General features: G+C 31.5%; 1 protein-coding gene across 1 annotated transcript in view; it reads right to left on the reverse strand.

Moving 5' to 3' along the window:
- LOC148282870 (dynein axonemal heavy chain 5-like) overlaps nucleotides 1–17,151 on the reverse strand; it is a 62,673-nt gene that overhangs the window by 21,095 nt on the left and 24,427 nt on the right. The window contains 5 exon segments of the mRNA XM_088224374.1: nucleotides 3,598–3,711; nucleotides 5,888–6,033; nucleotides 7,822–7,961; nucleotides 11,359–11,413; nucleotides 14,997–15,270. Of these exon segments, the coding sequence (XP_088080500.1) occupies nucleotides 3,598–3,711; nucleotides 5,888–6,033; nucleotides 7,822–7,961; nucleotides 11,359–11,413; nucleotides 14,997–15,270 (729 nt within the window).

The following is a 17,151-nucleotide window of genomic DNA, read 5'->3' on the forward strand; positions in this document are numbered from 1 at the left end:
AAAGGCATTAATTTACTGAATTAACGTCATTTACGAGTATGATATTTGTTTCCAAAAAAGTTTTTAAAAAACTAACATACACAGACACCATTCGGGGGTTAAGGGTCATAAGGGCGAAACTACAAAAACACAGTTTTGAGATAAATGATAAAACAGTTTTCAAAAAATAATACTGTCTTTTAAGGGTAACAAATAAAGAAAATAAAAAAAACAGTTAATAGAGCATAAAATGTTTTAGAGTTAAAAATATGAAACTACGCTTTCGTCTATATGACCCTAACTTGCGCTTACATTAGTAAATTAACAAAATGATGTAAAAGGTGTTTTATTCTTCTGACTTTAAACAAAACGCTTCATTTGTAGTTTCACACAAATTTATTTAGGTAACTACTTTTCGGATGAGTTTCATCTTTTTGTCACTAACAGGATATTTTGTTTGGATATCAGATTAGTACTTAACACAAAACAGCATTTTTTGTAGTTTCGCCCTTATGACCCTAAGCCCCCGAATTATTCTTAATTTATCAAATCATCAAAATTAATTTAAGGAAAGAATCTGATTAAGATCCACAAAAAACAAATGCGGTTTGTAAACATTCAAAAACACACTTTTTTTATACACAAAAAAAACAACATTTTTCTATAATTTTGTAAATGCATTATCCTCGAATGCAACCCTGGTAGATCGACGAATAAAACATTTGTGCTTCTTACTTCTTTTTTACATATAAGATTGAAGATTTTAATATCTACGAACATGCACAGCGCAAAGATCTATATTTCTCTGAAAACCGCACTTAAATCGGTTAAGCCGTTTAGAAGGAGTTCAGTGACATCACACGTACAGAGGAATTATATATATAAAGATAAAGGAAGTAAGTCCTATGCCGAACTTACAAAACAAAATTTTAAAAATCTATTTGGATCATTTCCGTTAGTTTTTTTTTCAGATGCCGTTTAATCGTATTTTACACTCTTCGTGGGTTTTAAAAAAAACACAAATAATGGTGTACAATATATTTAACAACAAACAATAAGCTTTGAAATGCCGTAAAAATCATTCTATCAAGCTTGTTCGATTAGTGGTCAAGTTATCTAGCACATACTCGATTATCATTTCTCGTATTATATCACAATCAATATGTCCATTTCAGGTCGTCAACATAGAAATTATCTGACATTATCTCCTCACATGCAGAACGTAATTATTTTTAAAAATGTACAAATATTTTTATATTTTATATTACTTAGAAAAACAAACAGTTATTTGTATTTAATATTGAAATAAAGATTTTTAAATACGAAAAAAAACATAAAGTTTTTTGTAAATATGGCGAAAAATTCTGAAACAAAAAATCATCTTAAACGTTTTCTTTAGAAATAAATGTTGTGTGTTACCCATACATACGCATATTCATAAATACATACATACGCACACTATGTTTTCATATACATACAGATGCACTACATACGAGACATAAACACACATATACGCCATACATAACATAAACCACTTAACAGTGTTTGAGTATGTCCAAATGCCTGCAGACTGGCTGGATTTCCTCCCTAGGGAGTTATTCATATTTTAATTTATTTCAACAGAGAGGGAAAACATTATTGAGACGGGAATATGGACGTCTGGGCATTTACAGGGCTTATGACCTGTCATTGGCTGGTTTAAGTGGCCACGTACATTTTATTTTTTATTTTTTTGCACCACAACAGGCCAGGAGGCCTAATTACAGTGGTGAATTATCACAGAGCACCCAGGCTTGAGAAAAATCACATTTTAATTTTTGTGTTCTCACCGGGAATCGAACCCGGAACCTTCCGTGCGTGAGTCAAGCGTCTTGACCACTACACCACGGAGGCCGCTTTACACTTTACACACTGTGCAACATTCATCGTTCTGCTCATGTTTAAACATCCACATTTCCTTAACTCTTCCATCTGTTGATTTTTTGTGAAGTCGAGGGGCTGAAACCTTTATTATGTGGGTGAGATTCATCCGGTTCAACCAAATCACCTACTAAGCAACGCCTGAAAACAATTTTCCAATTTTTATACTTATTAAGTACTTTTAATACTTGAAATAATTATCTCTCTAAAACAGAAGATTTTGTCTCGTCGGTCTAGATAGTACACGGAATGGAAGTCTTTCAAGTAGATCAGGGGGGTAAATTTAATTGCTTATTAGTTCATACAAAAATAATTGATGGAACATTATTCTCGACTTTTACCAGGTAGTTAATTCAACAGTGTTTGAGTATGTCCAAATGCATGCAGACTGGCTGGATTTCCTCCCTAGGGAGTTAAATAAAGGAGTAAAAGAAAGATTTTTCAAGATAATTAAGAATAAATGTGAACAAATTTATAAGTTTTTAATTAAGTAAAACCAGAGTTGTGAAAAGAGAATTTATTTTTTAAAATTCCTAGTAAAACGGAAAATGGTTCAAATTTGCTGTCGTATTTCACTTATTATTATCATCATAATTTTATTCCGTTTCCCAGTAAGAGCTTATGGTGTCTACAAATAGCCTATTTTTAAAATATACACTCAAATTTTTCTGCTGGACAGATTTAGAGATGAAAATTGTCATCCCACGAACACAAATATATAACAGGGCAAAAAATAATATCGCTGTCAATATTCCTCCAACATTCGGACGAAGGTCCAAGGATTATTTTTCTGCCAAATTGAGTTAAAAATTAAGTTAACTGATTACGAACATTATTTCAAATTTAAGTTATAAGAAGCATTTAAACTTTTTTTTAAATAACTTCTACAGTCCTCATTAGAACAGATTTCCCTAGTGAAGAGAACTTTTAATGTAATTTTGTCTAAATAAATATTTTATATAGTTAGTTAATAAAAAAAACAAAATGTCAAAAATAAACTAAAGTATTTTTTTCTTCTGTATTTTTCAATCTATGTAATATGTTTATAACATTATATAATATCATTTTTACGTAGAGCAAGCATAAGATATAATATAAAAACAATTCTCTTAAACAACTCCTTCTCGAGGGAGAGAAAACAGCGGCTTTATGTTTATTGTTGAAAATTTGTGCTAACGTATATATTTACAAAGGTCATGGAGATTGGAAAAAGCTTTTGAAATTGAATTTCATAATTACTTTATTTGAAATACGTCCCACTCTATCCAAATTTGTGAAAAATATGCTTATACCGGGCTTTGTGAGGTTTTACCGAATGTTAAAAAAGAGCTACAAGCATAGTATTTAATAACACAGTCTAAATATTGTTATTTTTTTTATTTTTGCTTATCATCATTATCGTTTCAGCGTATTTCAATCGTTTTTTACATGAAGGTAAAGCTATCAGTCCTACGCCTCAGATATCAGTCAAATCAATATTTCACGTCCACCCTGGCAGGATTAGGACTACACTACGAGGCGGGCTTATCTTTATTCGATTTCCCTTTCCAGGACTTCTACTCGAAGGTAGCCACCGAGTCGAAAACACTCCCTCTGAATTCTGGTTCTATTTTATTCAAAATAGATTCACGAGAATTTCTTCGACCGCTTGAATACAGAGAAAAACTTATACCAACCTTTTATCAATTCCGCTTCAACGGTGAACCTCCTTCTGAGAATATCAAGGGAATGTCTAGTAACTTTAATCAGGACGTCGATTACTTTTCTGCTATAGTATCTCCGCATTTCACTCACAGCGTTCTTAACCATGTCCTGTTCATCAAATAATTTTTATTACAAAGCAAAAAACATAGGTATTACATAAATAAAGGCATTTCTCACAGATTCTGAATGAAAAACAAGTTTAGTATTAAACAATTTATACTAAGAATTGCTCACCCAAGCAACCCAAACACTGTTACACAAAGCAAGCTTTGTGGGTGTGGTGGTTAGGGGTGATTAAGGCCCAAGGACGATTGTTAACAGATAACATTCAAACTTAAAATTGATTTCTCGCTATAACTTCATATGACTCGCAAAATTTCCTAATTTCCTCCGAGGAAACTAGGCTCAGTCTTTGGCGATAAACATATCCATAAGGATTTGTCAAAAAAACAAATCATTAACTCGGGTATTTGATGGAGAATAAAACAATTTTACGATTTTCAATGCTTAATTCTTGGGAAAAATGCTTTTTGAAAGGACACTAAAGGTAAGAATTAAGTGGCCTCAATAGAAGACACCTATAGGCAGATCTGTAAAGAGGATGATATTCTGTATGGAAAATGACTGGAGTGGAATGTGAAGCAGAGGAAAATGGAAGATAACCGGAAGTAGAAGAATGATTTCTACTTAGGAATCTATGGCGTTAAAAATACAAAATATGAAATTCGTCCAACCCATTAACAACCTAAAACTCGGTACCTACAGCCCTAAAACGTTTTCTGGATCATTGCAAATTTGACGTTTTACAGACATTTAACAAACTTTTCTGTTGCCCTAAGATACTTGCAATGTAGACTAGCTTAAGAAGAAAGCGATTAAATTTCCTTGCATTTGGTAAATTCAACATATACTCGTATACACGGTTTTTCAGGCCCAGATCGCGAAACTTCAGAGGAACGTTCCTCATGGTAAGCTTTAAAAATACTCTTGATCAATTTTCCCAAAATGCCATTAAAAACATATATATATATATATACATTATCTCAAAATGTAGTAAATCTTTCATGTCTCGGACAAGCAGTCCCTCTACAAACCCCTACCCCTCTCCTACCCTGCCGCTTTACTTGTCCGCGTCTTTAACGGAAGGGATGCTAGTCCGAGAAATTACAGATTTACACCATTTTGAGATTATTAAAAAAATTTAAAAAAATACTTTGAAAAAAAATTATTAGGATTTTTTTAAGCTTACTTTGAGGAATGTTCCTCTGAAGTTTTGCGGTCTGGCCCTGAAAAACCGTTTGTACTAAACACGACTGGATGCCCCCATTTTTAAAAATATGAAGGATTTCGTTCTTATTTTGTGCATTTTAAATAATTTATTTACTAAACATCCAAAGCAAGACTTTTTATACAATATTTTCCTCAATATTTATTTTATACTAATTATGGTTACAGTTCCCAGAAGTGTTGTAATTATTTTTTAGTTGACTTTTCCCTCTGTGCAAAACAGCTCCGTAGGCAATGCTTATGAAGGAACGTGCTTCCAGTTATAATGTAAAATAAAAAAATACAAATTTTGAATCGGGTTGTGGTCCTTTGGCTAGTGTCTCGGACCCACGGACCAAAGGTCCGTAGTTTGAATCATAATCTACCCCAACTTGATTCCCATTTTCTAATAGTGAGTATTTACAACTCGTTCAAAATGGCCATCAAAATATAATATTTGGGTAAATCATAAAAACGCAAATATTTCTTTTACAAAAAAAAATAGCAGTAATAATTGATCTGAACTTATAGACAGTACAAGGTTTTATACAATTTTATTTCGTATTAATCGAATCGTCAGAATATCAACTAGAAATAGAAACAAAAAACTCTTTGTAAAAGCGCATTTTTCCTTAGAAGAAACAAGACGAATTATTATTCTCATGTATTGTAGTTGAAGTATTTATAATAAATTATTTATATATTTATCTGAATGAAATCAGCTGATGTGTAATGGTGAAGTTGTGATTTTATTGTCTTAAATAATAATTTATTTGAATTGTTATACGCTTATTCACCAACGAGTATTTTGTAATAAACTTACCCATACATTAATAATTCATGTGTTTAGCTTGTTTGGTTTAGTAATAAACATTTTCTGTATCTAATTTGTATTTATGAATAAAATGCGTACGTTGCATTTACGGTAAGTATGTGCATATGTAGACTGTTTTGTAATTTAGTGCAACTGTAAAATAGGGCTTTGATAAAATTTTAATAAGTCGTGTACGTAAGTTACCTGCATTCCCTTGGAGAGACCACCTCCGGGGGTAGAGAGAAGAGTATGAGGTTTGTCAAAACATTCCCAAACGGCGGTCCAGTCTTGTTGCTGAATAGTCGAACCAGTATCATCATTAGCACCCTCAAAGCTGGCATGTTCTTCGTCTAGCAGGTATTGAAACATGTAGTCATTTCAGGAATAGTGACGTCGAATTACAAATACATTTCATAATTCATACGAGGACTTATATATTTGTTGTAAATGTTCACATATATACAGAAATGCATATGGAATTGAAGCGAAGAAGAGAAATTAACGTTTTCATAACCATTACAAACATTAGCTTATTGCAATGTAAAAATTATTTAAGCAGGTCGACTACCGGTTGAACCTTAACTTCTCCTACTATGCTGAAAGTGTGTACCATGTAGTAAACTTTCTTCAAAATCGAAGAATAATGTTCCATCAATTATTTTTGTATGAACTAATAAGCAATTAAATTTACCCCCCTGATCTACTTGAAAGACTTCCATTCTATGTACTATCTAGACCGACGAGACAAAATCTTCTGTTTTAGAGAGACAATTATTTCAATTATTAAAAGTACTTAATATCCGATAAATTTGTATCAAGAAAATATTGTCAATTTTCTGGTCAGGCGACTACGGAAGGAGGTCCCAACAGAATACCCGAGCGAGGTTTACGCGTAACCTAGACTTCTTAATACCGAGAACACGTACGATGTTTGCTCGGAGACACTTGTCTTATATAGCTCCAAGAGTGTTTAATGTCTGGGATGAACATATTAAGTTCTCCAAAACAACGTTTATATTTAAAATGAAGATCCATCACTGGATTTTATCGGGGGATAGAGACCACTGTATAAGATTGCTTCGGGAGTAAATATATAATATTCATATACGTATATATGTATATCATCTTTGAATAAACTTAAAAGTGATGCTTAGTAATTTGTGAATATATATTTTAACTATTGCTAATCGAAGCATAAAATTATTTATTATTATGTTTATTGAATTACATATTCTACCATATAGATAGATGTGTTACTATTATTACTTTATTGAATTATTTGGTATTTATTTTTACTTTCAATTAATTACCTAATTGAATTATAAAAGTACTATAAATTATAAACAACATATTGCCATGTATTATTAAATAACTTTTCTGCATTCTATTCTTGACTTGTATTAATTTTTATTATTTATATATTTTTATTATTATTTTGTATATTACTTGAATTATTTTGTATATTGTTTAGCATGTTTATAAATGTTTTTGATTTATATATAGATGAGTCCCGACTTAACACGGAATTTTCTAACAAGTCGGGACTTAAAAAAATATAATTGTGCTATGATAAAATTGTGTATTGTGTGCATTAAATAAATAAAATGCGTCAACTAACTATTTAAAAGAATTTACTATACCTAAAATATGCGAAAAATAAACCTATAGATTTTCTGAGGTTGATATTTATCATGACAATTATAAATTTAAGTAAAAAAACATAAAAATATTGAGGAAAACACATATTTAATTAATACGTATTATTATATACCGCATTTTGTGGACAACAAGACGCATCGGACCATTAGATGCATCTCAATTTTTGGTTGAATATTCAGCGTAAAAAAGTACGTCTTATAGTCCGAAAAATACGGTACGATTATTTAATTTCTTATCTTCTATATTTGTTTAATTTAACGTAATTTTAATTATTCTCTTCTTGTCAATGTAAACAGTTTTTTTGGTATATGCATGCGTGTCCTACTCTAATAATACAAAAAAATTGTCAATACATCTAGTAGATACTGTTGTACTATACATACAAGTATGTCATGCCAGTGGGAAAACATATCTTTTGTTGTAATAAATATGTTTTATCTATAATCGAACGAAAAACAAAAGGGTATTAAAAAAATTACCTTCATCATTCATAAAATCGAATTCTGGTTGAATTTCTTCACTTTTAAATTGTTGGGCAGCTTTCTTCACTAATTCCAATACTTCTTCTACGGCCTCTTCAACCATCAAACTTTTTCTGTTTAGCTCGATTGCAGCATTTCTAAAACGAGTACATAAGTTTTACATATCGTTCAGATTATTTGGTTTGAAAACATTTTTCTTGGTTTATTGAGTTGGCGTTTTTTATTAGAACTCCGAGTTGTAATTTTTAAATCGGGTTTTGGTCCTGTAGGTATGGTCTCGGACTCACGGATCAAAGGTCCGTGGTTCGAATCCCACTCTACTCCAACTTGATTCCCGTTTTCTAATAGTGAGTCTAAAATTCGTTGAAAATTGCCCCTTAAAGTTGAATATTTGAGTAAATCATAAGAACGATTTTTTTTTTTTTTAAATTTTTTTTTTTAAATATTAGAATCAAACACTAATTTGATCCTACTCATTCCATATATTTATTTATTTTGACAAAAAAAAAAACGGTTGTATGACTTTTTGGTTTTTTTTGTTTAAAAAATAAAATAAACGAAATTAGTAGACTCAAGTCAGTGCTCGATTTTAATATTTAAATTTATTTTTATTTGTTACATATATTATATATTTATTTTAAGAATGTTGAGTTATACTAGAAGGGACTTAATAACAATGCTTATACAAGATAGATTAAACAATATTACCATAAAATGGAACAATATTTTATTTTTTAGTGTGTACACGGCAAAAATGCCTTTATAAACATATATATGAATACATTTAACATAACAGTGTTCTATTACAAAATTATGAAAAAATATAATAACAATATATTACACATATTACTCGTATTACACAGTTGTTTGAAGAAATCATTTATTTATTTTATTTTATTTATTCATATATAAAGACACTTATTACAAAAAAAACGTTTCTCTAAGTATATGAGACCAAGAACCCTGTGTTGAGTTTGGATACAACAAAATAGAAAGTGGAAGCATGCATATTATTAAAGGATACATTACAAAATGTATTTGAGGAAAAACGACAGGGAAGCTCGGAAAATATTAATGTTCCCAGATAGAATTCCGACGAACAGCAACATAATAATAAAACTCTTTGTATTTTCCTAGAGCGGGTAGAAACGGAAAAGCCGAGCAGCGAACCAATTAATTTGTATCCGGCGGCGGCGGCTGCTGCGGTGGCGGCGAAGGCGGCGATCCGAAGAACGCAGTCTCCAAATTACGACAAGTTCCGGTAAGTCGTAAGCAAATTGAATCGGATACGATGGTTAAAAGCTTACCTTAATAATGATTTTTCAAACTTTCCAGAAGCAAACTAATAAAATTAAATCATCTAAAGCTCCAGTATTTCTATCTATTGACAACAAAACTGGCGATGAAGCGATACGGGAAATGTGAAAAAATCACTATTTTAGTTTAGCATACGAAGATTCCTAGAAACTAACAGACCAATAATGAGGAACTTCAGCCCTACGGGAAATTGAATACAAAAATGTTTTCTTGCGCCCGTCAAAAATTAAAGCTTTAAATTGTACTGCAAAGTTTCTTGAAAATATATGAAAAAATAATAAAAAATAATTTCGTAAAAACGCGCTACTATTAACAACGTCACTGGTTCATATAATCACAGCAGTAAATGGTTGTATCAAAAAGCATGTGGATGTAAATAAAAAATCCTCGCTGTTTTCTTGGACTTAAAAAAAGCATTCGACACAATATCACACAATATATTATTCAAGAAACTCGAATATCAAGGAATTAAGGACAAAGAACTTCAATGGATAGTGAGCTATATGAGGGAAAGAAAGCAGTCTATAAAAATAAATGGTACGATGAGTAACCCTCTCCCTGTAACTGATGGAGTTCCCCAAGGAAGTGACATGGGACCTATTCTATTCAACACATACATTAATAAACTATGCAATATAGAAAAGGACTTCCACTTGACATATTCCACAGATGATACTGTACTTGTACTTGCACAAAACACATGGTCAGAAGTATTTAACCAGACCGAAAGTGCATTAAAATGTGTCAAAAAATGGTTAGACAGAAATTCTTTGACAGTTAATACTGAAAAAACTAAATATAACTATTAGTATTACAAAACAACAACAGCCTACCAAAGAACTTAAGATGAAGCTGCATGTAGAATAATGCAATAATCCGGTATGCGCATGCCCAGTAACAGAAAGGACAAGCTCTATCAAATATCTAGGAATTACCATTGATTCACTCGTTAGATGGAAAGAACACATCCATATAACCGCAAATCGAATTTAAAAAAAAACTAGTTCACGTATTCTACAATTTGATAAATGTACTAAATAAACAAAGCTTTCGGACAGTCCTGAGGATAGTTGTTTTCAGGAATAGAAAAAATATTAACTTTATCGAGCTGTTGAAAATCAGATGAAATAAGTATCTCATAGAACTGTTAAAACTATACCTGACTGACATGTCAAGTATTGCCATCCCATACCGCGTATTGTTTTCTGTAAATTGGGAGATTGCCTCAACCAAAAAACATTGTGTTGCTTAAAAGTTTTAATTATATTTTAAAAGCCAAATTAGACGAAAGTTAATTGAAACCAAAATGAATTAATTAAAAATAACAAATACGAAACATTGTTGATTGTATTCAACAAAATTGATATTCATTATAGAACATGTTATATTTTCTGTTGTTTAAAAGAACTAATAATTGGTCCATCATTTCCTTTCCGTACCTAATGGTGAATAGTGCACTGCATCGTTACACCAATCGCGGCGTATCTTGATCATTTTTGTTTCATGAAGGTAAGATGATCAGTCTTACACCGATACATCTTACACTGATCTTACACAGATATCAGTCCAGGGTCACAATAATGAAATATTGCGGTATAAAACTTTTTTTTTACTTCTCTCCTGCTACCATAATTATTGACATTTCCAGTGCAATTATATTTTTCAGATTAATTTGTAGCAAAAAAAAATGTATTGAAAATTTGAGTTAATCATTATTGAAATTAATTTAAAACTATTGGAATAAAAATGAACTTTTTATATGATAGGATAATGCATAATATTATGTTTATAATGTTTTTACCGTTTGTATTTTCATAACTTTTTATTTTTTACTTTATTATTTCATTTTATTTTTACTTTTTTTCAATATTGTATTTTTTTATTTATTATTGGTCAGATGTTAAGAAATTGCTAGTGGCAATAAGTCCGCCACCGTGTATACCTTTTTTTATTTAATAATAAATATTGATTTTTTGTATTTATCACCTTAAATATACTCGTATTATGGTTAATAAAGATTTTTTTATTATTATTATAATCATCAATAAAATTGATCACCACTCGATTTCTCATTTCAGGATTTTTGCCTGAGGGTAGCCATCGAGTCGAACATACATGTCCAGGATTCTGGTACAAGACTGTAGTTTACATCTCTCAGACATGGATTACCATTTTTGTGTGAAAAATCAATAAGGTATCAAAAAAAGATTTATATACCTGCATGTCGATTCAGTTTTCTCTAAGAATTCTTCGATATTCCATGGATCGTCTTCTGTAAAACAATATTGAATCGTTAAAAAAAACATTGTTAAAGTCGCTAAGAAAGCATATTACTATTTTAAATTCATTGAGTTAGCGGTTTGTACTCGTACATACACTTAAACCTTTTTTATACTCATATCAGAGTTTTGCTTTTTATATAAATGATTAAATATAACGTTGACTCTTTAAACCTACTCGCCAAAATTATTTTTAATATCCCCTTTCGCGGAACACGAAATAAATATTTATTCCGTTTACCAGTCTGTAGCACTAATAATGCATAACACTCTTTCCTCTATCATTCTTATTAAGAAAATTAACATGCCTCTTAACTTACGACTCATTATATCTAACTGCGATACACTCCCGCTTGATTTTTAGTTATGCACACGCTTAAGCTCGGGTTTCCTAGGACAGCGGTGCCCGTATTTTAACGGCCGTAGTGAACATTAATGCGGTTGACAGCCGTCGTAATGGTGACTAGAGAGTGGTTTCCTATAAAAATGGTGTTGATAACACCGTTAAAAAATAAAACCACTCTCTAGTCACCACTACGACGGCTGTCCACCGCATCACCGTTCACTACGGCCGTTAAGATACGGGCACCGCTGTCCTAGGAAACCCTAGCTTTACACACACCTGAACACTTACTTTCATACAAATACACACCGTCTTACATATCTATATATATATACATACTAGCGGACCCGACAGACGTTGTCCTGCCCAAACGTTAGCAAAAGACTTTTCGTTGATAAGTAGGTACCTAGATACTTGTTTGTGATTAAATTCCAAAACTAAAAATTGTTAATGCTAAAATTTTTAATTTAAGTAGGTACATTTGTACTTGTTTATGGTTGAATTCCAAAACATAAAATAATTATTGTTTTAAATATGGCATTCTTTTCGCAAACGTCAAACTCCCACTTTTAAGAATGTACCATAATTAAATATATATGATTATTTAGAAACTCTCGTCTTTCAACCTTATCTTTATTATTTAATTTAATCATAATGTTGACTGTTTACTTCTATAAAATGAATAAATAAATGTCATTACGGGTTTTTCTAGAATGCCAGACAATCCAGACATCCTTAAAATGTTACCAAAACCAAAATTGTTATGTTTTAACAATTTATTTACCAACGGACTTAGTCCACTAAAAAAATGGCAACACTATTTTTTATAATACATTCAGGCACAATTGAAGAAAAAAACAAACAAAGAAAATAAAAAATTATAATAAATTAGTTAATAATATTGATAATTTCGTTATTTATGAGTACTAGAACTTAATCGTTACTTTCTGTGGGCGGGATTTATCCCGGCAGAACCTATATTGCCTACAAATAAATATATAATATCGCTGTATAAACAGCGTAAAATAAATTCAAAAGGTCCACATATCGAATTTTATCTTTTTTCAGTAGAGCCAATCACATTTTTTAAATAATATTACTTTTTTATATCTATTCGTGTTTTTAATATCGTTAGGTGCGTTTTGTAAAGCTGTATTTAAGGTTTTTTTTAAAGCTGTATCAAAATAAAAATGCCAAAAGGACTTTTAAGCGATTTAGGTAATTTATAGTTCAAAATCCATGGAAATATTTTTCTCATAGAAAAACTTAACCAATTTAAATCTAATTTTTGCAACAAAACGAAATTTCGGGGTTTTACATTTGTTGCCCTTGCTAAAGGCCTTTGGCCTGAATTTAAGCAGCGATATATTGAAGGAAAAAAATATAACATTGTGACAATTTATTGATTAAAAAATATAAAGTAATATTAATTTCATAAAACTATGTTTGTACTAGTTGAAAAAAATGTTTTAAAAAATTACGATTTCAGCTTGCATTAAAATGAGGTGCGGTTTAATCGTTCTTTTAGTCGTAAAATATTTTTTTTTTTTAATGTATGTACATGCTTTTTATAAATGCAATTTAAAAGAATAACCACCTTAACCACAAACACCGGCTTGATAATAAAGGAAAAAATATAATGAAACATTTTTTATAATCCATTTAGTAAATTTTGTCTGAAGTTAACAATCTCTACATATTTAAAAAAAATCAACTTATGTTTTTTTTTTTTAATTTTTTTAAATTTATTTTATTTATTTATTCATATTCAGATATATTACTTATGAATACTACAAATTAAAATTATTACATAAACATGTATTTTAATAAACATCTGGACTATGCGCTTAATAGTATTATTTACATATAAATCTATGCAATGTCTTGTAGCAGTCTCCTGCAATGGTCTCTTCCCTTAGACAAAATCCAAACATCCACAATTCTCCTGAAAATAGTTTTCGATTTGGAGAACTTAATATGTTCATCAAGGAAATTGAACACTCTTGGGGCCACAAAAGAGAAATTTCTCTGAGCGAAAATCGTACGTCTTTTTGGTATTAAATTATTCATTTTACAGGAAAACCTCGTAGGAGCATTCTGCTGGGATCTCCTCTTGTAACCGCATGACCAGTGTCAATGACTCTTTTTTAAAAAAAAATTATGTCCAGTACCTTCATAAATTGAAACAATGTTTCAGACGAGAAAGTTGGGGGACATCGAAGAATCACTCTAAGAATTATTATTTTTACATTTATTAGGGGGGTTCGTGATAGACGCCGTGCAACCTCCCCAGCTCATTAAACCATAGGTAGCTACTGACTGGAAAAGAGCAAAATACACAGGTCTGAGAGTGCTAATGTCTAGGATATTCTTGAGTGAGCAGAATACATGACACAGCATTCTTAATATGAAAACCGGCGATTGGGTCTGTACGTCCCATTGTAAATTTTGGTCAATGATTATTCGCACATATTTAATATAGTCAACTAGTTTTAAAAGCTGGCCCGAACAATCAGATCTTATTTCTTGATTAAGGTGGCATTCAGGTAATAACTTGTTACATTCACATTCAGGGCAAGTAGATTATTGTCTAGCCAGGTTTTAACCACTCTCATACCACAATATGGTTATTTTGTAAAAAAAAAAAGGGATCAATCTTAGCCTAAGGTGCTAGTTTGGGGACAATGCCGACCTTATCAGGAATCAAACCCGGCACCTCAAGCATAATAGGCAACCACTAGGTACACTTCGTGGCAGAATTTTCTCTACTCTATTAACTTTTTTGCTATCGAGTCGAAAACACCCGTCCAGGACTCGTGGGTATACTGGCAAAAAACGTTAACTCGAAAATATGCGGATTTGACTTAATTATGCAGTTTTGTAAAGTTTTTAACGCTCTACAAACTGTCAAAATGCACTAAGTCATATATCTGTAGTTTTCAAAATAAATTTAAGGTTAAGTCGTATACCCAGTATTTTATTTAGGCTAAAAGTTTTAAATAACTTAATATTTACTTAATATAAAATTAAGTAACTGAAAAATTAAAAACATGTTCTTAAATGAGCACTTAACATCTTACTATATTTAAATAAGATATAAAAGAGTAAAATTGGAACAAAACTTACAACAGGGATTTGAAGTTAAAGCTGTTTGCCAGTATACCAACGATTTTATTTCACACATAACTGTATTCCTCATTCGCTTGGACATAGACCAATGCTAAATTTTTTACCTGGCAAAGCATGTAAACAGATTTCTTGCATGCTTGATATCACTAGCAAAATCCGATTGGAGTAAACATCGTGCACTCTCGTGACCAAGACGTCGAAACTTCTGATGGCCGTGTTGGTCCTATCCACAAAACTCTTCCATTCTGGGCTGGTCCAGCGAAGGGTCCGTAGGGCTGGCACTAGCAACATGGACAGCCAGACCAACTGGGGAAGGAACAGAGGACGGACTTCCAGCTTCACGCGGCGAACAGTTGTTAAGAAATCGTTGATTAAGAACTGAAAATAATTCAAGAATTATTTTAGGTTCATCTATTGTGCAATACGACAAAACACAAATACTAGAAATACTACACCCTGATGATGGAAAACTTTAAACCTTTTTGCAGCATCATTTTGAAACCATTGCAGTACCCATCATTGTTCCTTGTCTTGTCTTGGTAACACTGGCTTGCGAGCCAGAAGGAGCACTGCCTTCCTTATTATGGCCTTAACCCGACAATGCCCAAAGTAGACGATCTGCCACATACTGATAATCGGTGATAAAAGTGATTTCAAACATGTTTATAACTCGGCGACTAGCTATTTCATATTGTATACATACTAGTCATTATAATTCATTTTAAAAAGTCGCCACCGCGGTAAAAATTTTCGATCAAATTTGAAACAAAAAGTTAGTTGCACGAATTCTGTCAAAAGTGTAATTTTATATGGTGATTTCTTTGTTTTTTTTTTTTTTTAAGGTTTGAAGTTATAATTGTTTCCGTAACTTTCATTATTATATAAAAAGATGATTGTAAGAATCGTTATTTCTTGTTTTCCTTACATTCTTGTATTTGTTAACCCTTGAATGCCCGATGTAGCATATTGTTCACATGAACTAAAATGCGAAATCAAAACTGAAAATTAACAAATTCTACAGGGATGGAGAAAACCTGAAAGAAGGGAATATGGATGTCTAAGCATTTACAGGGCTTATGACCTGTCATTGGCTGGTTTAACCATTTTGCCTGTTTGAACATACATTTATTCAATGCTTCTATTTGTTGATTTTAGTGAAGTTAAAGAGCTGAAATCTTTATTGTTGTAAAAAAGAGATTAATTATTTACTAATATTCCCTTCTTTAAGGTGTTCTCCATCCCTGTTGTAATTTGTTAATCTTAATAACTCCCGGGGGGGTGAAATCCAGTATTTTTGGATAAACTCAAATATTGTAATAAAACCAACTGGTCCAAGAAGAAGTTTGAAAAGTGTTGTTAGATATAGCCTAGTATGTGAAATAATTCAGTTAGATGAATCTCTTCACAACAATGAAGGTTTCAGCTCTTTAACTTTACCAAAATCAACAAATGGAAGAATTAAAGAAATATGAATGTTTAAACATAGGCAAAATGGTGAATGTTACACAGAGTGTAAATTGGCCACTTAAACCAGCCAGTGACAGGTCATAAGCCCTGTAAATACCTAGACTTCCATATTCCGATCTTTAAGGTATTCTCCATCCCTGTTGTGATTTGATAATCTTAATGACTCCCGAGGAAGTGAAATCCAGTCTTTTGTCTACAAACATTTGGAAAAACTAAAATGTTGTGATAAAACTGAAAATGTTTTACTTTTTTTATCATTATTTTTCGCAGTATTTGCATCAAAAAACATATGTGAAAATATGCTATAAGTTAGAATTTGAAAAATTGGGCATTGAAGGGTTAAAACTTCTGAACGGGTTGATTTACAAACCCTACATTTGGAGCTCATAAAATTACATATACCGAGCTTGGCAGACCGTTGTTCTTCCAGTATGCAAAATAAATTTACCGTTGATGATGCCTGAGGGGAATATGATTCGTCTGTTAAACAGCCTACCGAGAGAGGTGGATCTTTTCCATGCTAGGATTACCAGTTTTAGACTCTCCCTCTCTAACTATGTATCATAATGTGTATTAGTGACTTATTCGTCTTTGTTCACTATTGTTTTTATGGACAATATGTTGAACCTTAATCGATTGTGCTTTTTTTATAAACTTATTTTGTAAATATGAACAGTGTAATTGGCAGAAGTGCTGTACTGTACATTTAAATCAATATAAATTAAATTAAATTAACACGACTGTCGGTCAACGAGGATTGGTTAACTTCTCGATTAAATTGTGCAACTTACT

The sequence above is a fragment of the Micrasema longulum genome, unplaced genomic scaffold, assembly GCF_059751315.1.
Source record: "Micrasema longulum isolate JH-2025_06_02 unplaced genomic scaffold, ASM5975131v1 h1tg000281l, whole genome shotgun sequence".
Lineage (NCBI taxonomy): Eukaryota > Metazoa > Arthropoda > Insecta > Trichoptera > Brachycentridae > Micrasema > Micrasema longulum.